This window comes from Meriones unguiculatus, chromosome 20, assembly GCF_030254825.1.
Source record: "Meriones unguiculatus strain TT.TT164.6M chromosome 20, Bangor_MerUng_6.1, whole genome shotgun sequence".
NCBI classification, from domain to species: domain Eukaryota; kingdom Metazoa; phylum Chordata; class Mammalia; order Rodentia; family Muridae; genus Meriones; species Meriones unguiculatus.
In genome coordinates, this window is record NC_083367.1 from 69,004,513 (window position 1) to 69,029,348 (window position 24,836).

General features: G+C 44.9%; 1 protein-coding gene across 2 annotated transcripts in view; it reads right to left on the reverse strand.

Moving 5' to 3' along the window:
• The window catches only part of Ccdc170 (coiled-coil domain containing 170), a 73,588-nt gene extending 50,446 nt beyond the window's left edge, over window positions 1-23,142 (reverse strand). The window contains exons 1-3 of one of the 2 annotated variants that reach the window (XM_060373203.1): window positions 22,808-23,142; window positions 3,428-3,556; window positions 1,959-2,215 (exon numbers count right to left, since the gene is read on the reverse strand). In XM_060373203.1, the coding sequence (XP_060229186.1) occupies window positions 1,959-2,215; window positions 3,428-3,556; window positions 22,808-22,951 (530 nt within the window). In that variant the 5' untranslated portion in view covers window positions 22,952-23,142. The remainder of the gene's footprint in view (window positions 1-1,958; window positions 2,216-3,427; window positions 3,557-22,807) is intronic. The other variant, XM_021644475.2, reaches the window with a different exon arrangement.
• Window positions 23,143-24,836: the final 1,694 nt, after the last annotated feature.

The window sequence follows — 24,836 nt, forward strand, 5'->3', positions numbered from 1 at the left end:
GCCAGGGAACTGGGATGAGGAAGTCAGCTTTCTACCATTTATTTGTTTGTAGTCTAGTGCAGGAACACTTGCCTACATGGAGGCACATGTACCAAGCATGTGCTTGGCGCTCATGGATGCCAGATGAGGGCATTGGAGTTACAGACAGACAATTGTGAGCTGCCATTTGGATGCTGGGAACCAAACCCGCTTCCCTGTAAGAGTTAGAAGTGCTCGTAACTGCTGGGCCATCTCTCCAGCTCCCAATTAAGCTATTTCAGAAATGGAGTGTAACATGCTATTAAGAAGGCATATTGGATGACTCCGTAAAGCAGCAACAATGTATTAGATAGTAAAAGCAGCATGTTACACAGTGCTATTTGGGAAAAATCATCTGAAAGCTTATTCAAAAAATGTGTATTATTAAGATTTTCTATAGGCCAGGTGATGGGAGTGCACGCCTTTAATCCCAGCACAATGCTGGGAGGCAGAGGCAGGCAAATTTCTGTGAGTTCAAAGCCAGCCTGGTCTATGGAGCAAGTTCCAGGACAGCCAAGGCTACACAGAGAAAGCCTGTCTCAAAAAAACAAAACATATATATGTGTGTGTGTGTGTGTGTGTGTGTGCGTGTGGTTTTTATAAACAAACATTTTGAAGAACTTTTAATTCCTTCTTGAGGCTTTTCATATTGTGAAGGTGTTTTTGCCGTAAGTTTATGACATTTGCATTATGCATTAATCCAGTAGACAATGAATTAACTGTGCACTGGACCCTATCAAGAGTGCAAAAGATAAGGAAGTAAACAAAACTGATGAAAACCCTTGCCGTGAAGCAAGAGCACTAGCTGGACAGACAGACTGCTCAGAACAGTGCTCCACATGAAATACACAGCATTGCTGTGTGAAGACTGCAGGAAGGTGATCAAACAGAGCAAAAGGAGTACGTTTTCAAAAAACCGTTTTCAGCAAAAGCCGTGACGCTCCCGGAAGGACTCCATAGGTCTTTCTGGCTGACGGCCTCCGTCAGACATAGCCACGTGTTGCCTTAAAGACAGCAGGATGAGTGAGCAGTTGCAGGGGCCCTGAGGTAGGAAGATGCGTTGGGGACCTCAGGGCTCAGCTTCAGGCATATGAACTTTGAAATGTCTGCGGCCTCTCTGCAAGGGTGCCCAGGGTCGTGTGCCTCGTGCTGTGATGGAGATTCAGCTGGTGCAAAGCTGTGGTCTCACCAGCATTTGGATCATACTTGAAAGGCAGGAGATTGTGTCGCATGGGAACAGGTAGAAAATCAGTGATGGAGCCATGAGACGCCCCAATATTTGGAAGCCAAGAAGAAAAGACAAAAAGAGAAAAGTAGGAAGTAAGCTAGTTGGGTTTAATGTCTGGAAGCCGAGAGAAGAGAGTGGGCCACAGATCAGCTATAACGGAAGCTGTGGAGACCAGCCGGCCCTGGGCCCTTGCAACTAACCTTTCCAAGCAACTTCAGTGGAGCGTATAAAAGAGATAAACTGGAGACGTGGGCTCGTAAAAATATTTAAGAACCCCTGCAAGTGGTTCCCAGTTTTGTTTTAATAGTGACTGAAAAACCTGAGTTTCATGAGTTCTCTGTATAAAATGCCAGTAAAATCTGATGAGGATACTTCGGAGTATCCTGGCTTCCTTGTGTTTTTCAGACAGCCCCTGAGTACACTTCTTCTGTAGGCTTCCCTGTCACTCCAAACTTGAGCCTCTACTTAAGGGAACTCTCACAACTACACATGCAGTACACTTTCACAGCCACCGCCAAAGGTTCTAAACCCGCATGGACAATGCTGTGCTTACTGAAATACTTAATGGCACCTGAGCTCAAGCAAAGTCTCCAAGACTGCAAAGACTCCAAATAACAATAATGTAAAACAGTCAAAGTTGCCTCAAGACATAGGCTGGATCCGAAGCTGCTACAGCCAGTATCAACCCGGAAAACGATCCCAACTTTCTTACTGTAATTTCTCCTCCAGTTCTAGAACCTTCTTCATGAGTTCCTGGTTCTCCTTCCTCACGGCGTGCGCAGAGCTCTCTGCTCTGATCTTATAAGCAGAAAACGTTGCTGATTCTTCTTGCAGCTCTTGCACTCTGCCCCTCAGAGAGGTGAGGAGAGACGACTTTCTGGCACTGTTTTCTTTATAGCTCTCCATCTCGGCCTTCAGCTCCTGACAGCAGACTTCTTTAGAAAGCACCTTAGAGCGGAGTTCTCGAAGCTAATGGGCAGAGAGGTTGGGGGCGGCGGGGATGGTGGGGAAGGAAGCAGAAGGATTTAACATTGTGCCATTAGAAGGACCTTTTTATTCATGACCTAGTCCAGTTTCATTTTCTCTTTCTTGAATTTGGATGTACATTACCAAGTTGGAAATTATGCCTGAACAATTTCCTGACTAATAATCATAGTCTTTTTCAAAAATGAGTTGGAGGTTCGGTGACTTGGGTGACAGCCTTGTGGAAGAGTAATTGTATAGTGTGTGGGAGACCTTAAATTCAATGCCGGGCACACAGACCATTAAAAAAAAAAAAAAAAAAAAGAGCAACACCTTAAGTTGATTTTAGTCTTTATCCCACTTGGGAAACATTTGTGGTCAATATTACAAAAAGCAATAAAATATTTTACAGTGGGAACCCATTTACTCTATCAGTAATGCTGCATTTAGTACTCATTTACAATGATTTGGAGACTCTCCAAGTCAGTGTTTGTGATTTCATGGCCACAAATGTTTCTCAAGCAAATCCAGATGTTCAGGATATCACTGTGTTTCTCCCATTTGCCTTCCAGACCATAATTATAGGTGGTAAAGAAAAAAATAAGATTCAGATTCCTGGGGGAAATATGGCAGCAAGGGAAAATTATGCAACTTTTGGAGTTCTGTGGGTTTGGAAACATCAGAATGCTGGAGGATGTCTGCATCCTCCTGACTGGGGATGCTGGGTTTCTTCTGTGTGGCCATCTTCACACATACGTGATTCTTTGGAACTGGGAGTGTGCATGAATGAAGAATCACACACACGTTACCAGTTCACCTCTCATCCCTCCGTGGCACTGCTGGTCACCTCACAGGCCAGTCTAGACCCCTCACAGCCACTGCACTGAGGGCTGAGTAAGTCCAGAGAGACTCCAAAATTGCACAACGCTACTGGGCCTTGGAATTTGCCCAGCCAATCAGAGCTCCTACGTGAAGAAAATTCAGAAATCCCTCTTACAAGCTCTGGAACACGCACAATCCATTCTAAGGGGAGACTTTCCGGTCACATGGACTTTCTCTGAGACGTAAGGACAGGCATAACTGGAGGTGCTAAGCACACAGGAGAGTGAGCCTAAACCGGTCGGTGGGTTGGAATCCCTTTCTCACTATCCTGTTTCACTCTATAAAAAGCTAAGAAAAAGATGCACTTCTGAGTGATGAATGTGTACGGCATCTCACCTCAGACTGAGCGCATTCAAATTTGACCAAAGTTGCTGCAAGTTCACTTTGGACATTTTCTGCCACATTCCGGTAGTGGTTCAGCTGTTCCTGGGTAGCTCGGACTTCTGGGGGATGATCGGCCGTCTCCTGGTAGAGTTTCCCCAAAAGACAAAATATTAAAGGGGGTGTTAAACAGTCTGCCATCAGAGGCTGGACAAAGATGTCTCGGATGGGAGTTTGCTTTGTATGCACGTGTGTGCGCACACACCTACACACACCAGACAATCTCTACCATAGAGTGATAAGGCATTTAAAAATTGTTCTTTGGAACTGGGCATCATGGTCCTAATCTAATCCTAGAACTCAAAAAGCTGAAGCAGGAGGATCAAGAGTTTGAGGCCAACCTGTACAACACAGCAAAATCCTATATCTTACAAAACAAATAAACCTTATAATGTTATATGAGAAAAATAAGGAGGCTTGCCCACGCTCGGTGGTAGAGCCCATGCGTGATGCCCTGGATTGGATCTCCAATAACAGAAAATAAAGAAAGGAGAAAAGGAAGGAAGGAGCGAAGGAAGGGGAAAGGTGAGGACATCAGGCATGGTAGCACTTGCAAGTTAGAAACAACTGGGATCAGGAATTCAACATTAACAATGACCACTTAGCAATTTCAAAGCCAGCCTGGGCTACATAAATCTGTCTCAAAAGGCACAAAACAGAACAACCGAAAGAAAAAGAAGAAAGCAAGCAAGAAAGAATTGGGTTCTGCTACCTGAGAGATTTTTTTTTTTCCTAGCTGGGAAGATGGCTCAGTGGATAAAGCCATGTAATTGTGAGGACTTGAGTTCAAGTCCCCAAGGACCCACATAAATTTCAGAAGCCTGTCTGTCCCCACCACTCTACAGTGAGATGGGTAGCAGCAACAGATGAGCCCCAGACGCCCACAGGCCAGCCAGCCTGAGGTGCACAGCCGCGAACGACGAAGGGATCCCGTCTCAAATAGCTGGAAGGTGAGGACCCACATTCCAGGTTTTCCTGTGACCTCCACAGGAGAACCATGGCAGGAGCACCCGGGACACTCGCCATGAGTGAACACATGCCCCATTCACTCATGTACACAAAAAGATCCATTAAAACAGTATCTTTAAGTTTCCCTCTAACTAACTCAAATACTGCCCAGAGGAAAAAGAATCAGAGAAGAATCGTGTAAAAGGTTCTTTTTAGCTGGTAAATCCTGTGGAACAGCCTTCACTGTTCTTCCAGATATGGTGATGCTGGGCTTCTCTCAGATCTCATTTCTTCCCAGAGAGATCATATGACTTGAGTGTGAAAGGTTCCCTCCTTCCTCATGACTCATTTTGCCATTTTTCTCAATATTTCAATCCTTCTTATGTCGTGAAAGCGACTTCCATGAATGGAGGAGGGGAGAGGTGGGATGGCCTGCACTCCCAAAACCTCTGGGCCCTTCCAGACGGTAACAGTTTTAGGTTCCACTGACGCGAAAGTAAGGCTCTCTGCCAGGCTGCCTCATCCCAGTTCCCCTTCTGTTTTTGTTTGTTGTGGGTTAGGTTTGGTTTTGCCTTGTGTGTTTAAGAGTTCTGCCTGTCGTGGATCTCTGTGCCCCACCTGCCCGAAAAGGCCACAACTGCACGTCAGGTCCCTACAACTCGAGCTGCAGATGGCTGTGAGCTGCCGTGTGGACGCTGGTAACCAAACCCAGGTCCTCTGGAAGAGCAGCGAGCACTCCCGGCCACTGAGCTCCCTCTCCAGCCCCTCAGCCCAGTTTTGCAACACAAGCCACACATCTTGACCTTTTAAAGTAAAAGTCTCCAAGCTTTACAGTTTGAAAACTGACTTTAATGTTTAAAAAAGAAAAACACAGGCGTAGGCCAGGTGTGGTGACAGATCATTGCGAGTTCGAGGCCAGCCTGATCTACACAGTGAGTCCAGGATAGCCAGGGCTACACAGAGAAACCTTGTCTCGAAAAAAAAAAAAAAGTTCTTGTCTATAAAGCATTTAACCCATCTGTACACAATTCACTTCTTTTAAATATAAGGCTGTGTAAATTTTGTTTTTAAACTGTACAGTGTCTTTTTTGCTTTTTGTTTGTTTGTTTCTTTCTTTCTTTTTTCTTTAGCTAACACACTGCCGAATGTGTCTTTCTATAGCCCTGTCCTGGTGGTATTTTCAGAGACCACTGACCTTGCCTGGTACAGTCTGGGGGTTGTAAATTGGCACGGAGAGCTTTTGTTTGTTTTGGTTTTCTTTCTTTTTTTTTTTTTTAGTGGTTTTTTTTTTTCATCTTCAGTTGTCTGTGATGCATTTTATATACAAATAATTGCTGTTCTGATAATTGAATACCACTCTGTAATTGCAAAACAACAACAACAACAAAAAATGGGTTGTTTTGTTGACATCCTGAATGCTTCTAAGTAAATACAATTTTTTATGAAAGAAAGAAAAGAAGGAGGGAAGCAAAAGAAAAGAAAGAAAATGAAGGGAAAGAAAAGAAAAAAGAAAAGAAAAGAAAACCATGAGCCCAGAAAACACACTGCGCAGCAGCCTGGCAAGGCAGATCCCAGTCCGCCCCTCTGTCCTCTTTCTGCTCCTCATGCCTAGGTGGGCATCCGGTAAGGATGGTTGTTAGTTTGGACATTGTGATGGTTAATAATATTACCTTAATGGTGTGTGTGTGTGTGCACGCGCGCGTGTGTGTGCGTGTATAGAAGAGGGTATAAAGATCCTCTGAGCTACAGATGGTGGCGAGCCCCCTGAGGTAGGAATTGAACTCGCTGGAAGAGCAGTGTATGCTCTTAAACCACTGAGACATGTCTCCAGCCTTCACAGGATTTGACATAACCAGAGAAACAAACCCCGGGAGTGTCTGTGTGGGGTGTCTAGAGGGGGCTGGTTGACAAGCTTAGCTAAAAATCACGTGCTCCGCTTTGCCTGCAAAGAGCACAGGACAAGGAAATGGCTGTGGGTGGCACAGACCGGAACTCGGGTGAGAGCTGACATGGATGGTAAGTGCTACCGTCCCATGAGCTGGGGTTCCCAGACTTAATAAAAACAAGACGAATCGCTCTCAGCTTCCTGATTAGGGGTACGATGTGACCGGCCGCCCCATGCACTTGGCACCATGCCACCCTGGTCATGATAAACTGTCAGACTCCAAGCCAGGGTGAGCTCTTCCCTCCTCATGTTGCTTTTGTCAGGCATTCTACGATAGCAACAGGGAAATAGCTAAAACAGGCATACGTCTATGCCCACCTCTGGGAATTCTCTCGGCCCTGTGGTCTTTGTGAAAGACATGCGTGAAAACCACTTCTTTGGGGCGGGGGGGGGATGTGAAAGAGGTCACAGAAGGGAGAAGTTCATGGAATGTTCCAGTGGCCTCGGAGGACACATCAGCAAAACCACTAATGACTGCCAGAGACTCTCAGCCGCCAACTGCTGGTGCTTGATAGGCTCGTGAGGGCCAAAGTCGTCCCACAGCCTTGAACTGGAGGACAAGCGTTGCAGTCCGTAAGATCCCAAACCGAGCCTCTGGGACACTTAGTGACACAACCAAGTTGGCTACATCCTCCTGAGGAGAGAGTGGGACAGGCTGAAGGGGAGTTCTCAGGGCAGGGTCACATCCTGCCAGCCTCATTCAGGACTCAGAAGGGCCCCACCGACCCAGACCACCGCGGCTGCACTTCCCACAGAAGGCCACGAGAGGCGGGAGGTTTCAGCCTTAGTCGACACGGCCTGCCACCTAATAAAAATTCCATTAGAAAGATAAGTTCTCCAAGTGGCTCTGATTTCTTTCAGGAACAGAGCACACTTCGTTTAGGAAGTGCTGTAATTCTCTGTCTCGTTGTTTTATATCACCTTCTAATAAAAATGCAATGGGCCCACTGAATATATAATATTAAGAATCATATGAAGCAGTTCAGAAACAGTCCTTCATCTTAGCAGGTCCTGGTCTAAGGCAGAGCAGTAGCAAAAGCATTAATATCTCCAAGTGTTCGTGAGTGGACAAGAGCATATTTTAGTTAAAACAGGGCTATGCATGCAAAGCGCTCTGTATACAGAACTTGTCGAGCATGTGCAAGGCCTTGGGGTACAGTATCCTGTACCCCAGAACAAACAGTCTGACCCAGAAGTTCAACTATCCAGCTATTCCCCCTTGACAACTATCCACACATGGGCACAGACGACTCATGCATAAAGATAATTATTATTCTGTGATTTATAATAACAACAAAAGAGGGAGGGAGGGGTTATTAAAGCAATGTAAACTCCTGTTCACATGACAACTATTAAACAAAGGCCTTTCCAGCCAGGCCTGGGGGTACATGCCTGTAATCCCAGCACTTGGGGAGGAAGAGGAAGGTGGATCCCTGAGAGTTCAAGGCCAGTCTGGTCTAAAAAGTGAGTCCAGCACACCCACGGCTACACAGAGAAACCCTGTTTCCTGCTCGCTCTTCAAGCAGTTCCCCTGGCAGGACAGCCTAGCCGGGCCACAGAGGAAGAGGATGCAGGCAGTCCTGATGAGACTTGATAGTCTGGGGTCAGGTGGGAGGAAGGCTTCCCCTCTCTGATGACTAGGGGAAAGGAGGAAGATGGAGGGAGGGTGGGACCCGGAGGAGATGAGGGAGAGGGTTACAATTAGGATGTAAAGTGAATAAATTATGAAAAATAAAAATAAAATAAAAAATAAAAATAAAACAAAGGCCTTTCCAAACTGTAGAACCCTACAAAATGGGAAGCAGGAGACAGATCTGTATGATGGAGCACTATCTTATCTCCAAGAAACATCACAGAACAAAACCAAGAAACTACAGAGCCATAATTTGATGCTTGTGTTCATAAACCAAAAGGAAAAGGGAAAATACCACCATATGTATTTCCTATAAAGACGCCTAAGACAAAGCCAAGACAGGTTAACAGAACACATGGACCTGACCATACCACTGACCCCCAGGAGGGCACCAGCACTGAGCACGGGTGAGAGTACAGTGGTTTAGTTTCATATCGTCCATATAATTAAATCAAAGTTTTAAAATGCTGGAAGTAAATACTGTGATTCTTTTCATCACAAAGCTCAACTTTTGTCTCTTCTGTATTATAATTTCCCATGTTTTCCTGGTCCTTCACAAGGACTGTGTGTTACTTTCATCAACAGAATTCATGTCCTCTGTTAAGCTTTTTTTTTTCTTTTATCGAACATAGGTTTTTTTTCCCCCTCATATAATATATCCTAATTACAGTTTTGTTCCTTCTACTCCTCCCTGGATCCATTCCCTTTCTGTCTCTCATTAGAAAACAAACAGCTTCTAAAAATAATAATAATAAAAAATAACAAAATAAAATATAATAAGATAAAAACTAACACATTGGGTTTGGACAAGACAAACAGAAGGGAAAGAGCCCAAGCGAAGGCACAAGAATCACAGACTCCCTTGTTCACACACTCTGGAATCCCATAAAAACACTAGACTGGAAGCCGTAATATATGCACAGAGGAGCTGTCGCTGGCCTGCGCAGTCCTGTGCATGCTGCCTCTGTGTCTGAGCGTTCTTAGGAGCTTTGATCATGTGGACGTGGAGGGCCTTGCTTTCCTGGGACAAACACAGCTAAAGCTCACTAGGCCTGCTATGCCGTCTTTCCACATAGACCATGATGGCAAAGAAATGCCTATGACAGCGCAGACTGGAGCAAAGTGAAAGGTGCCATTTCATGAGGTTTCTCTTAGTCAAGCTTTCCTGTCATCTTCTTTTTTTAATCCCTCAACTTTACCTGTAAGTATTAAACAAGCTTCACTTTATTTTTTTAAACTCTATCCACAGTGGCAAAATTAAAGGCCCATCCATTTGTCTTCCCATGAGGATAATCAAAGCCATTAGGTACCACCCAGCTAGCCCAGGAAGCAATTTTAAATTAATTTTACAGAGCCAACTACATACAATTTGATTCTGCTACTGATACTATTATGATAATGAATGAAATTGCCTTGTGGGTGGCTCATAGTCTTAAAAAAAAAAAAAAAAAGATGATTTCAAAGTTCGGTCCGTAAAGCAAAGACAAGCTCCCTCCTAATTTAGTACACAATGTGCCTAATCATCTGACCTGTGGCCATGTCTTGGGCCAGTCTTGCTACTACAGTGCCTAGCTATCTTATCATCCCGGGGGAAAGAAACAGAGAAAAGAAGAAGAAAATCACTGCCAGTGTGGAACACACAAAAGCTCTTAAGTTCTTTCCATTCTCATCTCCAGGCCCCACAATGAACCTCCCCTTTGCTCCAGCACTGTAACATTCAACTGAATTATCACAAATTCTTCCGTTATAGAATGCTCTCTCTCTCTCTCTCTCTCTCTCTCTCTCTCTCTCTCTCTCTCTCCTTCTCTCCCTCCCTTTTCCCCTCCCTTCCTTCTTCATCCCTTCTCCCTCCCTCTCTTGCTCTCTTCCTTGCTCTTTCTCTCTCTTATAGTTTGTTTCTTCTTTCCCCCTCTCACTCCCTCCCTTCTCCCTCCCTCTCACTCTCCCTCTCCTTTACATTTTCTTTTTTCTCCCCTGTCTCTCTCACACAGGTTCTCAGGGCTGCCCAGTGAACTGTCCCTTCTTAGACCCTCTCCCTGCTGCCCTCCTTCTCCTGATCAAATAGTTCCTTCCTGAGTTCACAGTGCATGGATTGTCTTGAAAAACATCTTTTCCACCCAATCATGCCTCTAACCCACACTTGTCCACCTTTTTGATGTTGCAAAGTGACAGTGACCTAAAAGGTGTCCGGCCACAGTCCTAACTATCCTGAGGTGAGTGACCCATTGGCTACAGGCTGGACACTGCTGTTCTGGTCAAATTTTGATAATTTGTCAGAACTTTCCTGAGCCTCCCGCTTTTTCCCTGTGCCTGCCCTTGGTCTCTGGGGCCCATTCATGCCAACGTGGGCAGTGTGGTGCGTATAGGACCTACGAAAGCAGTCCAAGTGTCTGCACTTTAGCAGGTGTAGGCAAATTTCAGAAGCTGTTTCCCCATGAAGCCAAGGACCTCGAATAAAGCTGACCATCCCATTTTACACTACTGTGCCCTGAGCTTCGTTATTGTGTACATAAAAGCCCTCCTCATTCAATATGCCTACTGAGAAGAATACGTTATTCTAGAACTGTCTTCACAGTATTGCTCCACTGAAGATTTCTGCCATGAGCCACAGTTACACACACATAGCTGCCAACCCCTTTTGCTATTTGGTTTAGGAATGATTCCTGAAGTGTCCAATAACACACCACTGTTATCCACGGATCCGGGAACTCTGCCCATTCACTCTTTACAATGAGCCTATGAGTAGGGGCTGTCCTTAAAACACCACTTAAAGCAAATAGTAGGGAGATGAGGAGAAGGGGGGAGGGAGAGGGAGAGAGAGAAGAAAAACCACAGATCTACAGTAACGATTGCTTTTCTGTACCGTATAATTAAATGAGTTCATAGTACACTTTGTGAATGAGTGTCTGAAATGCGGCCGTCACTCTGGTGCGCACTCACTGACACGGTCCTCCCAGACCTACGAAAGGTTTATCGTAATGTTTATTACAGCAGCGCAGAGCGCACTGTTGTACAGCTATCAGATGGGAACGTAGACAGCAGTTAAAAAACAAACCGTAACGACAGTCTGTAAAAATCTGTCCTCATGCCCACAGTTAAGCATAATGTTCACCTCATGAAGGAAACTTCTCTTGCAACAGACAGAGACCACTACAGAAAACCACAACCAATCACAGTGCAGAGGTGAAAAGCCCAGTCCCTAGGGATACAGCTCCAGAACACTCCTAAGGCTCAGGGAACATTGCAGAAGAGGGAACGGAAAGAGTGCAAGAGCCAGAGGGACTTTGCTGTGAGGCTGTTTCTCCTAGTCACATCAGAGGCTACACCTGTGAAGTCTGACCAACATGACCACCCAAATTTAAGCTGAATGGAGGACACTATTGAAAATGCCAAACTGCTCTGGGAAGAGCCCAGGAGGCGTCAATCTTACACAAAGAACCGTAGGCAACTGAGGGAAGCTGGGAGCAGGAGAGGTGGCCCTCCCCGGAAAGAGCATGCCAATGTATTGTCAATGCCAAATGGCCAGCCCTGAAAACACACAGAAAAGTAACATTATACAGACTGAACAGGTTGTATTTAGGAGTGTGTGTGTGTGTGTGTGTGCGTGTGTATGCATGCAATAACAGTTAGTGAAAAAAAAAAAGAGGGCATAGATTTGAAGAAGAGTGTAGAGAGGGATATAGGAGGAAGAAATGTTGTAATTATATTATAATCTCAAAAATAAAATTTAAAAAAGAGCCAAACTAAATTCATGTGGCAAATATAAGGAGATCTCAAACGCCTACTGTTTTAAAGAAGGTGAATTAGGGAACAAGGCTAACAGTGCCACACCATTTATGCCTTTGTGATTTATTTGGTTTTTTATTCTATGTATATAGATATTTTGCCTGCATGTATGTCTGTGTACCATGTGTGGCCTCTGGAGTCCAAAAGAGAATATTAGATCCCCTGGAACTGGAGTTACAAATGGTTGTGGGCTCCATGTGGGCGCTGGGAATCCAGCCCAGCATTGCTAGAAGGGCAGCCAGTACTCTTAACAGCTGAGCTATGTCTCCAGAATCCATTCTTTAGTTTTAAAAGAACATGCTAAACAAAATAATAACTTTCCTCTAGGTACAAATGTGCATGCAAAGTATTTTTAGTTGTCTGAAAGACACCCACCAGGAAAAAAAAAATCTATATATTAAGCTGGAGAACGGAGGGAGAAGGCCAAGAGGAGAAATGATTTTCAAAGAGAACAGCAGCAACTGGTCATGTCCAAGATCCCTCAAGGAAAGCAAATAGCTTTTATCACTGTCTGTGACAACACAGCATGCTGCCCATAACATGTACACTCTTCATACCCTTACAGATCTGTCACAGGTAAATTCAAATATTTTTAAGGTGATGAAATTTCGTACTAAACATCTTAAGAAAGAGATAGCTGAAGGCACGCTGAGGAGCTTAAATTACAGACCAGGCGCTCAGCTGTCATGTACCAACATGCAGAGAGTCCAGACTTCAGACGCTGCATGTTTTGTGATCTCGCTTGTTTTTCCTGTCTGTGTGCACATGCGTATGCATGTGTGTGTGTGCTCTTGCATACACAGGTACACATGTTTGTATGTACATGTGTGTGAACACGTCTGCACATGTGGAGGGCAGAGGACAACTTTAGGTGCCATTAGTCACTCAATGTCTACCTTCATCTCTGCATACATATGTGATTGTGTGTGTGTGTGTGTGTACATATGCACGCAGGTACTCATAGAGGCCAGCGGTCTATGTCACGTGTCTTCCTTAATCACTCTCCACCATAGTTTTGGGACTGGTCTCTCACTGAACCAGAAACTCATCAGTTAGGCTAGGCTGTCTGGCCAGGGACCTCTAGAGTTCTCCCTGCCTCTGGATCCCCAGCCAGTGCTGGGTTACAAACTCAAAAGGCAGTGCCTGGCTTTTTTTTTTTTTTTTTTTTTTTTTTTTTTAATGGGTGCTGGGATCCAGACTCGGCTCTTCATTTTCACGCAGCTAGCATTTCCCGTACAGCTCCTCTTCCCAGTCTCCCAGGTGTTGGGTTGGGTTTTAGAGTTTTCTTGACATGTTGTCTCATGTAGCCCAGCTTCAACGCCACCACGTGGCAAAAAACTGACCTTCAACTCTGGGTCCTCCTCCTCCCTTCCTCCATCTCCCAAGTGCCAGGATTCCAGGTGTGAGATACCCTATTGGTTTCCTTGGCTGCAGAGGCAACAAGAAACCTTGAACCTGAACCCGAGTGTGCATGAAGACAAAGCAGAGGGAAGTGGTGGAGTTCTTGGAATGCATTTGTTTGGACTCTTAGGCAGGACGCTCACAGCTGAGAGATGAAACATAAAAACTGTGGGAGCCAAAATGTGAGTGTCCTAGAGGCTTAAAGCAGTAATTCAATGCTTTTTTTTTCCTAGCTGCAAAAAGCCTTTAGTGAACAAAGGACAAACCAACGAAAGAAAGAAAAACTCCCTAAATAACATCTGCATTGAACTAAAAACCCCTGTTTTCTCTTCCAAATAAGCACTTAGCACTGGTCAAAGAAACCACCTCAAGACATTGTTGCTTCATGTTTTACAGTGCTGTTTCTTCCACCAGGAGAAATCTGTGGCCTCCGGGACACGTCATCTCCTGATGGCAGCAAAGCCTCCTCAGAGAGCCATTCCGGACACAGGAGAGTGTGGAACCTTAGGAACATGTAAGCAAACAACCGAATAAGTTTAAACCTTCCTATAAGAATCTATGTAAATCTGGGGTCTATAAGATTTCTGTAAATCTGGGGTCTGGGTTCCACAGAGCAGCTCACATTCTCCATTCCACAGAGCATTCCCCGCACAGGCTGATCCTGCCCCCATCAACCAGCATATCCACAAAATGCCCCACAAGCTTGCCCAGAGACTAACCTAACCAGATAACTCTCCACGCGCAAAGTGACAGACACTGACATCCTACAAAACCCTCCCAGGCAGACAAGCCAAGGGATAGGCTCCCCGAGCTGTATGAGACCGAGCTCGTTGAACCAGAATCCACAGGCCCCTCGCGTCTGCTCCTGAACTCAATGTCTGGTGCCACCTTCGCTCTACCATGGAGGGAGGGCATGGTGGAGAACAGCTCCTGTCACCACATCCAGGAAGCAGAACAACAGATGCCTATCCTGGAAGGCTTTCTCTTTGTTCATTTCTAGTCTATAAAGACCCCGATCCCTGTAGGATGGAACCACCGTCACTCAAAGCAGGTTTTCTCCCCCTTAGTTGGCCCCTCTGAAAGGCCTTCATAGACTCACTGAGATGGGTGACTTGGTAATCACATGGGCATCTCACAGTCCCCTCAAGTTGATAGTCAAGATAAACCGTCAGGAGTTCAAATCCACCCCTTGTCAAATAGACAGCCAAAATGCATCTCCCTGAACCACAGAACTACCAGGACCCACAAAGGGCCGGTGCTCATCTTCTGCTGCAAAATGTGTTTATTCCATCTCCAAGGGTCCTGTAGTCCTCATGGTCCCAAAAGGCTACATGATATTCCACCATAAAGGATGTATCCTCATTTACCCTTAGGAATAATTCCTGAAAAATAAGCGGCTGCACCAAAAGTAGGAAGCATTTTAAGAATCCGGATTCTGTCTCACATAAAAGCAGCACCAGCCTAACACGTCACCAATAAATTGCTATTGATCACATGAATAGTCACTATTTAATCAGCAACTTTTCATCATTTCTGTAGACCTTTAAAAGGGTCATTTTCCAGGGCCAGGGAAAGGTCTCAGTGGATAAAAAAAGATTGCTGCACAAGCCTGTGGTGCTGAGTTCAAATCTCCAGAATGCACATAAACTGCATACAGTAAGTGGCAGGTGTCTGTAATCCCAGCATTCCTGTCGGAAAATGGGAGGCAGAAAAGGAAACTCCCTGAACCCCACAGCCAGCTAGCTTAGTTTACACAACTACAAACAACTAGAGACCCTCTGTCAAAGTGTAAAAGAAAGACCAATGCCCAAGATTGTCCTCTGCCTTCCACACACATGAACATGCACACACACACATACACAAACACATGATGCATCAGACACACAAATCTTTTAAAAAGATGTCTATATTCAAGTATTTGTTCCTCGGAGAACAATAGTGAAGTCAGTGACCCCTCTTCAGGGACTGGCTTACATAAAAACCCAAGGGTTCACTGCACTAACTCTGCCTGACTCAGCCCTTACAGACGTCTCACAAGACACGGCAGCTTGGTCTTGACGAGGGGCCCACAGGAAGTGCACCGTGGAGCCTGACTTCAGGCACACAAGCCCATCCAATCCCTGAACCCATGTTTCTACCCTGGGATCTACAAATAATTTTGCATGTATCCTGTAAATGTGTTTATATAAAGTGAACTGCTGTGTATATTTGATAAGTCACCAAAACACACAAAAATATAAATCAAGATAATATTTTTTTTAATTTTTTTTTCTTCTTAAACCTTCCATGATGGTCTTCTGTACCCTTCTGTACCCAAATCCCCTGTGGAGAATCCAACCTTGGCTCACACAATATTTTCTTTGTTTGTTTGTTTGTTTGTTTACATCATCTAGTAAACTCCACAAAGGAAGTACAACTAGTCTTTATAGCAACCAAGTGTTAAACCTTGAAACCAAGCCCAGACTAAGCATAACTCAACAGAGCATTTATTTAATCCTGGAGTGACCCTGTAATGCAATGTTATTCACATTGCGTAATAACAATTCTGCATTGTGGAATCAAGGCTCTAAGAGGACAAGATACCAGCCAGCTCCTTCCTCCCTCAACTCTAACTCCCCGTGCTCATTCTGCTCCGTCCATCATGGCCCTTCAGCCATTAAGTCAGCTTCCTCTGACCCTTTGGTATAAATTAAGGTCTTATATTAATCCCTCACGTGCTACCAACTTTCATGCTGTGTCATATGGCTATTAATTATCTGGATGGGAATTTATTTTTGGTTGTGAGCTGAGCCTTTAACAGCTGAGCCATCTCTCCAGCCCCTGACTGAGCATTTATACAATATCCATTTCCCCTGACAGGCGATCAGGCAGGAGAGTGTCCATTTTGTTCACCACTATTTTTCCAGTGACTAGCTATCAGCAAATGTGTGTGAAATGAATGAACGAACGAATGAATGAATGAATGAATGAGTGAGTGAATGAATGGTCCACCCAGGTTGCAAACCAAGACTGTTTGACTCCAAGGCCAGTGTTCGTAATAATTATATTACTATCCTATAACTGTCTTTCTCAAAGTTTAAAATAATTTCTTCTCATAAACTGAATTTTGATTACTCCTACTTGCTAGTCTGGCTGTTACAGTAACAGCTTGCATCCCGTGTATAATGTTAAGGTCAAGCAATCAATTTAACTTTAACCTATACATCTCTTTCCAGTTACTGTCTAAAAGATTAGTTCTTTTTTCTGTAAGTTCAGAAGGATACCACTTGGACCTAGTCTATTTAAAAGTATACTGAACAGAATACAAAGTTCTAGAAAGCTAAGAAAAACTCAGTCCATATTAATAAGATAATTTCTCAATGTGGACTCAAAGTAAGTCACTAGAAAATTAACTGACTTCAGGGCCTATTTTCAGCACCTAGAGGTGTTGTTTGCATTTAAATTGGATCTCTCTGTAGGAGACACTAGGTGTCTCTGTCAAGGCTGAAAATGATGGCATACTGGGAATGGTGCCACATAAATGGAAGGAGGCAGCAGAGAGCCCCGCTGACAAGCAGCTACGTGGAAACTGTACCCTGCCTTTCCATCTTCCCAAGGGAAACTAAAAGAGTGAGTTAGATAAGACTCATGGGACCACTGAATGGGAGTGAGGACCAGGTTGCAGGCTGAACCCTGAAAAGCCAGGGCAGGGCCAAGAACTCAACCCACTAGGGCCAAAAGGAAAGAGTTGGGATCATGAAGTCATGAAGAATATTAGCCTGCTGCTGGTCCCCTAATCCTCAGCCCCATGCCAACATATCCGTGATCATTTTCTGCATCAAAAATTAGTCTAGTGGAGAAAGAAAAAACAATAGGATGAGTTTCCTTGCACAGGGAAAGAGGTATATTTCTACTCCAGCTAATGTCTTCTGATAAAAGTAATGACCCAAAGTTTCATTTTCTCCACCTAAATGGCATCATCTACAACGTATACCCACTCAATTTATCCTCCCTGTACTTTAGCTCCTGCCACAGGCTTGTCCATCATCTGGTTACCTGCTAAAGAAAATTAGGTGGACAAAAATGGTGAGAGCAGCCATTGCTCGCAGTCCTACAAGTTAAAGCACCAGGAATTTATTCCTCTAAGGAAATAACTTCTCTGAGAGCCAATTCAATATATATTTTTCAATGAAAGGATATGAGGAGAAGCAATCATGTGAGGAATTATTCTACAGCTAAAGACACTGTCCATAGTGTTGCTGAAAGCCTTCGCCCTGAATCGGATCTGCTGGGTGTTAAGACCCCAAGTACACGAGTGAGGATTCTAGCTTCTGCAAAGGCTGTCTGTCAGTCATCCCAGACCTCCTATACCCCGAAACAACTTCAACAAAAGACGTTTATTCACAGCTCAGAAGGCCAGGAAGCCCGAGACCAAGGCTGTTCTTGGTGAGAGCACTCTCCCTGGTTTTCACAGGACCCCGGCCCCTGTTCACCTACCGGCACACTCCAGGCTACAGAAGTCCCATGTCGATGGGTTTGCTCCGTCATGGTTATCCTTCTGGATCCTTACATGAATTAGTGCGCTGTCACTCGCCACGCTTGCCACCTCTCTTGTAATACTTCACTTAGTACTAATTATCCTTTACTTAACTGAACTATAAACACAACTGCCAAAAACAGTGGTTTCTACTCTGTAAGCTCATCAGCTTACTGGCACATATTACTGATGGTTTTGTTTTGTTTTGTTGGGTTTTCCGCTTTTTCTTTTCTTCAATATGAAGAGAACTTGTAAGGTTAATCCAATGAACTCAAGAATATTTTAGCCTCAGTCAGCAATTACCAGAACATTTGGCCGAACTTGATTTATCTTTCTGTATGAATTGTGATTCTAACTGATGAATGCTTCTGAGCCATTTGCCCACACAGTGGCCCATTTCCCCCAAGTCCTTCCACATACATTTCCCGAGAACAAGAACATTCCTCATCATGTAACTCTTGAGGTCAAGACATTTAACAAGGCTGCAGAATGAGTTGCCAGTTGTCCTAGGAACATTCCCTTGGAGCAACAGTGGCCTGTGGCTGTCAGGTAGCTGGTCCTCGACTTTGTCTTTCCTATCAGTGATGGGGTAAACTGCCTGGACTGAGAACCCAGCACCTCTGTGGAACTGTCGCTGACAGCCGTTGCACACCCACACACTGGTAAACATCAAACCACTCTTGCTTTTATGACTGATAATCAACAACTCTCGCCCTTGAAACGGGTGCTGAGGTTGCAATATGCTGACCTTCTGGTGCCAAAAGCCACATTCTGAAAAGAATGTGTTGTTTGTTTTTGTTTGCACTTTTAAAGGGAGTTTTTTTTGTTTTCTTTTCAGACCGTCTCACAGAGAAGCCCCAGCTGGCTTCATAGCATAGCAGTCCTCCTGCTTCAGCTTCCCAAGTTGTATTTCTGGCTAGAAATTCAGAATGTCTGGCCCAAGCTACTTTTGAATAAATATATCTCTCTCTTTCCCATCAACAGGCCTGCTGTTTCCAGGAATCTTCCTTCTGCATTTCCCAAGACTCTTTGCCCCCTGGAGCTGCTCCCTTTATCCTCGCCACATACCCCATGAGTCCACCTCCAGCCGAGGACCCCGTCTGACTGTCTTCCCAAAGTCTTGATCACTCTATGAAATGATGCTCTCTATTGCTTAGTTTTTAATGATCCTGTTTCTCTACCTCAAATGCAACTTGTGAGCAAGGGGGCTTTAGACAGACCTTACAGTCGCAGCAAGGACGGACGCTGTGTCTTTGGTGTGTAACAGTGAGCCTGAGACACTGCCCTGTGACCACTATTTGAACAACTCGGGAGAAGAGCCCTAATGGTTCCCATGTCCTTCTAAGTTCTCACTTTCCCTAATCCAGACATTTGGCTTCAACATCAAGACTTCCTCACAGAAATCCTACTATCTGTGCCTTTGACCCCAAACCAAAGAGTTGTAGAAAGACCCTAATTACCCATGGCTCTTAAAACTCTTGCCCTTGGCACTGACTCTGAGGTTATAACATGTTGACCTTCATCTGCCAAAAGCCACATTTCTAAAAATGAATATCCATGGGGGAGCTTTGGGAAGAAAAATATAAAGCAAAATTCAACAAGAAGGAAATCATTTGGGTTATTCAGAAATATAATTCAGATATTTATTTTATGAAACTAATACCCTCCCTACTGCCCTAAAGAGATATTTATTTGGATATCTATTCATTCAGTTTGATAATTTTATAAGTGACCTTTAGTTACTCAAGAAGCATATACATTGCTACCAAAGCAGCAGCCACCAGCGGTAACAGAAAGAGTGAGATGCCCTAATCCACTTCAGCAATGCCTTTGAACTTCCCTGTCCTGAGATCAAAGCAACCAGCACACGAGTTTCAATGGGGAAAATAAACTACAGGCAAAACAAAGAAATAACAAAACTTTGAGCAAAAGAACATGACATAAATAATCCCTCGTGTGGCCAGGGTACTCCCTTGTGCAATTAAAAAAAAAAAAAAAAAAAAAACTAAGTTGTCCTTGGACATGGGAACAAAAATCCTTATAAATTCATCAGTTTAATTCAAGTACAAACCAAAAAGCCTTCACTACTGTTGGATTTATTCATTGTATATCTCAGTTTTAGCCCCTGCCCTCAACTCTTCCCAGTCCCACTCTTCCTCCCTCTTTCCCCTTTCCCCTTCTCCTAGTCCACTGAAAGGGGGAGTTCCCCTCCTCTGCCATCTGCCCATAGCCTATCAAGTCTAAGGCAGTATCTTTGATTCTCTCTTTGGTGTTCAAAAGTCCTCTCTGTTCTTTGAAGGTGTTATTCCACACTACATTCTGCAGCCAGGTGGTCAGGGAATGGGTGCCAAGAACAGATGAAAGCTACAATGAAAATCTCAAAGCCAAAGGTGTAGATGAATAAACCTACCGTCATTTATTCACTTATCTTTTAGGTATTTTAGTCTGGAATGACTTAAAATGAATAAAAAGTTGCAAAACCTGAACAAAAACTTTCTGATTAAAGATACATTCCCAGCCTCCTCCACAAACAACTTGTCAACTGAAGCATATGTCTATCAGAACTAAGAACTTAGACTGTTACAATATTACTGCTCCGTAGACCTGTTCCAGTTTCACCGGTTTTTTTGCAGTACCGTTTCTTTTCTGACCAGGAGCCAACACAGGCCTCCACATTACATTTGGTTTTCGAGCTCCCTGAGTCTTCCCCTAGGGCCTTTAACACTTTGAAAGGACCCTGGCCAGGATTTTGTAAAATTCCTTTGAAGGTGAGTTATCCAACGTTCTCAAATGATTTGATAGTTTTTCTTTGTTCATAATAGTATATAGATCTCATCTCTTTCATTCCCTACTAATAAAGTAGGCTTGGGTCTAATTATTTCATAGACACACACACACACACTAGGGGGAAAAACATCTTGATAACATTATCTCTCATAGGGGTTGCAAAGTAGCAATAAAACTTTATTTAAAGTGAAGCAATAATACAAATCAGAAAGGAGTACACTGAAGAGTGACAGCAATCCACATGGATAAAGATACTCAGAGCCTCAGATTGTTATTTGGGGCACTTTGTTTGTTTGTTTGTTTGTTGAGAACTTTATGTATGTTCATGAAGGATTTTCATCCAAGCTGTCTTCTTTTCCCTCCCTCCAATTCCTGTCCTAGCTTCTTACCGCTTTATACATTTTTATGCTCACAATAACTTAACTAACGTTGAATTTTAGCCTTTTCACACCTCTCCTACTAAACTTTTGACTAGTTGATCTACCAGACCCTAAGTGAGGTATGCAGAAAGTTTCCTAGGGCCAAGCAGATGCCTCAGGGGGTTAAGGTAGTTCTGGAGAGGCCAGATGACCTGATTTCAATCCCTGATAGCCCAGGGTAAAAGGAGAGAACTGATCTGACAAGTTTTCCTCTGGCTTCCATGAACATTGCATAGACACACACACACACACTAAATAAATGTTTAATTTCAAAAGAAAGGAAATGTGCTACTTTATATATGAATTTTTCTGTTCCCCCTAACTGAGCTTACCTCTACCAGGTTTTCTGCATGTGTCTGGGGCCTGTATTACTTCCTGTGCACACATCAGAACTGTGACAATTTTCTGATGGGTGAAATGTTTTTTATCATTTTAGGACATAATTTTTTTTTTAAGACAGGATTTCTCTGCATAGCTTTGGCTATACTAGAACTTGCTCTGTAGACCAGGCTGGCTCATACTCACAGAGCTCCATCTGCCTCTGCCTCTTGAGTGCTATAATTAAAGGTGTGCAGTGTACCATCACCTCTAGTGATGTCCTTTTGCCTTAACATATTCTGTGTCACAGTAACACAGCAGTAACTGGCTTTGTTTGGATCCTTCTGTGCCCGGGTCCTCTGTATCAGCAACCAGAGCTCTTAAACACTGAAAGCTGGCATTGGTTTATGGGCCAGACAAGAATAATCGCAGCACTCAAGAGGCAGAGGCAGGAGGATCTCTTGAGATCAAGACCAGCCTGGTCTATAGAGTGATTTCTAGGACAGCCAGGACTACACAGAGAAACCCTGTCTTGAAAAACCAAACCAAAACAGCAACAAAAAACAAAACACAAAAACACTATGCGCTAAATTTCTTACAAAAATGTATTTGGAGGCAGGATCTGTAATTTACTATGAATGGGCTCACTAAAAATAAACAAATAATAATCACAGACTTTCTATAGGATCCAACCATCTTAATTCACTGAGAACTGAGACTACATTAGAATAAAATACAATACCAAATACGAAATTGTCAGGAAAAAAAAAAAAAAACAACAAACTAGATTTATATGAATACCACGGTATTGGTTTCCCACAAATATGTGAAGAATCAGAGAAACCTAAAAGTGGGGGATAGTCAAGTGTGGGGAATAACTGAACTCTGAGAGCATGTTGAAAAGTCCACCCACGTTGTTTTTGTTTGTTTGGTTGGCTGGCTCGTTGGGTGGTTTGGGTTTTGTTTGTTTGGTTTTTGGTTTTTGAATACAGGGTTTCTTTGTACAGCCTTGGTTGTCCAGGATTTGCTTTATAGACCAGGCTGGCCTTGAACTCACAGCCTCCCTGCCAACCCATGTTTCATATCTAATTTTGCTCAGAGGATATATATGGTGGGTATGCCCTCAGGGCCCTTCCCAGGTCAGAGATTTATTCTAAACTCAGTCCACGCCCACGCTCAGGCAAGCTCGCACCCCTGGCACGCGCGGGATCCCTGAAGGTGGTTCCAGGCAGGCCCGGATCTTTCCCACCTCTGTGTGGTAGAGCGACACCTGTACAAGTGCTCAGTGCCACGCTGGGTAACGAGTAAATAGACCCAGCCACCCCTGGCTTCCGGTGGGGACCTGCACGCAGTGAGGCAATCCCTTTCTTCCCCAGGGATCGGGTGGAGGAGGAACCGCAGGAAAAGGCCACTCTGCGGCATTCAGCCACTTTCAGCGGTCAGGGAGGCCTCGTGGCACCACCCCAAGTCCTGCCGTTTCTGCCCGCTGCCCCTGTGGGCGCCGAGCTGCTCCACCCCGCCCAGGACACTGCACACACCAGGCGCCCGCGCCCCTCCCAGGAAGCAGCTGCGGGGACTCTACCTCTGGCGAGGAGGCGTCGCGGGGGCGCTCGGGCCTGAGGGACCCCGAGGAACTGCTGTGGCTCATGCTGTCCGGGGCCGGGGATGTTGCTGGGACCCAGGAAGCCGGAGCACTGCGGTGCGCGCAGCCCGGGACGCGGAGCATCTCCTGGGGCAACAAGTAAACAGAGGTGGAGGCGGCGCCTGCTGTCTGTGCTAGCCAGTGGCCAAGCCGCCCGCACCTCAGAGGCCCGCCGGCCACAGGCAGCTCTCCCGCAGGGAGACTTAGGGACAGAGGCGGCTCTTAAGGGAGCAGAGGGCACATTATCTCCGTGAGTGCAATTCCAGGTGTTAGGCGGTAATGGAGACTGAACCCAGGACCTCATGCGTGTTAGGCAACACTCAAAACAACCGAGACACATGCCCAACCAACCTTCTTGGCTGGTTTTTGTTTGTTGCTGTTGTTTTGGGGTTTTGGGTTTGGGTTGGTTGGGTTGGGTTGGGTTGGTTGGGTTGGTTAGGTTGGGTTGGTTGGGTTGGGTTGGGTTGGTTGGGTTGATTAGGTTGGGTTGGGTTGATTAGGTTGGGTTGGGTTGATTAGGTTGGGTTGGGTTGGGTTGGTTGGGTTGGTTGGGTGGGTTGGGTTGGTTGGTTGGTTGGGTGGGTTGGGTTGGGTTGGGTGAGTTGGGTTGGGTTGGGTGGGTTGGGTTGGGTTGTTTGTTTGTTTGTTTGTTTGTTTTTGCACGAGAGCCGTGCACTCACTTTGTACCTGGCTCTGCAAAGACCAGCAAAAGTCCTTTCATCTGGTCTTCTCAACAACCCTGCCCAGAAACACAGACGTAGCACCGCTGCCCTGGTAACCTCGTGGCTTCGTGGCTTCCTGCGACACACTCCCAGGTGGCCTTTCAGCAACAACTCCACGTGTGAACACCCCCACGCCCCTGAAAATAATCCGCTTTCCAAATAAGCAAACCATCACAGCAGGATGAAATACAAGCCGAGGACAGGTAGCAGCCAAAAGGAAGTGTGAAGACGTCCCAGGCCAGAACACCAAGCGGGCCCCATGCCACATGGCTTCAAAGCCCGGGGGACACTGGTGCTGCTGGCAACTCAGGAAATTAGGGCGGAGACAGCTTTTCTTAGCTTCCATCCAGGCGTTCTAGATGCATCTGTTGCCGTGTCTCAGGGGTTTGTGGCCTTGACAGTGGTTATTGTTTTAGCTTTTTGAGGTTTTGTGCAAGTGTACATTGTATGCTAAGCACAGTTCCTCTCCTCGTGCGCCCGCCACTACCTCCGTGAGCCTCCTTTGTCCACGACAGTTTTCTTCTGTTTCCATGTCACACGTACACATGATTTACTTACATATACGTATAAAATCTAGACACTACAAAATGAGAGAAAATTTGTCCTTCTGAGACTGGCTAAATTCACTTGGTGTAATCATCTTCAGCTGCATCCATTTCCCTGCATTTTTCTTTATGGCTGAGAAAAAACATCGCATTGGGTCTATGCATCACACATTCTTTGCCCGGCCCCTCTGGTGTTGGCTGCCTCGGTTGGGTCCATGATTTCACGCTGTGGATAGGACTGTTACCCCCCTACACTACCTTAATTGGCACGTTAGAACCGTGCATATTTATGGGGTACCGCGCAGGGCTTGGCAGTGCTGGGTAGTGTCGCAGCAATACCCCACCTAAGTTCACATCAGTGCTGTCACTTGAAGGGACATTAATTTTCAGATATCAGCAGAAACTGTGCTTTCCGGGATCTCCTACCTACAGTGGAGTTCATAGAACACGTATCTCCCAGCTCATTTTTCTCATCACAGTAGGATCACTGCGGGGCTGTTTAATTCAGTGAACCAACTCTGCCCGAGGGACTTCAAAGCAGAGGAAAACTGGAGGTGTCTGGATGAACCAGCCTGGGAAAAGCTCCTTCTGCAATAACTCTCTATCCTGTTTTATTGCTGCAGAATTCCATTTGTCAAAGTCTCTTTCTGGTCACTTTGATGACCTCAGATTTTTTTTTTTTTTTCCATGAAAACAGATCTC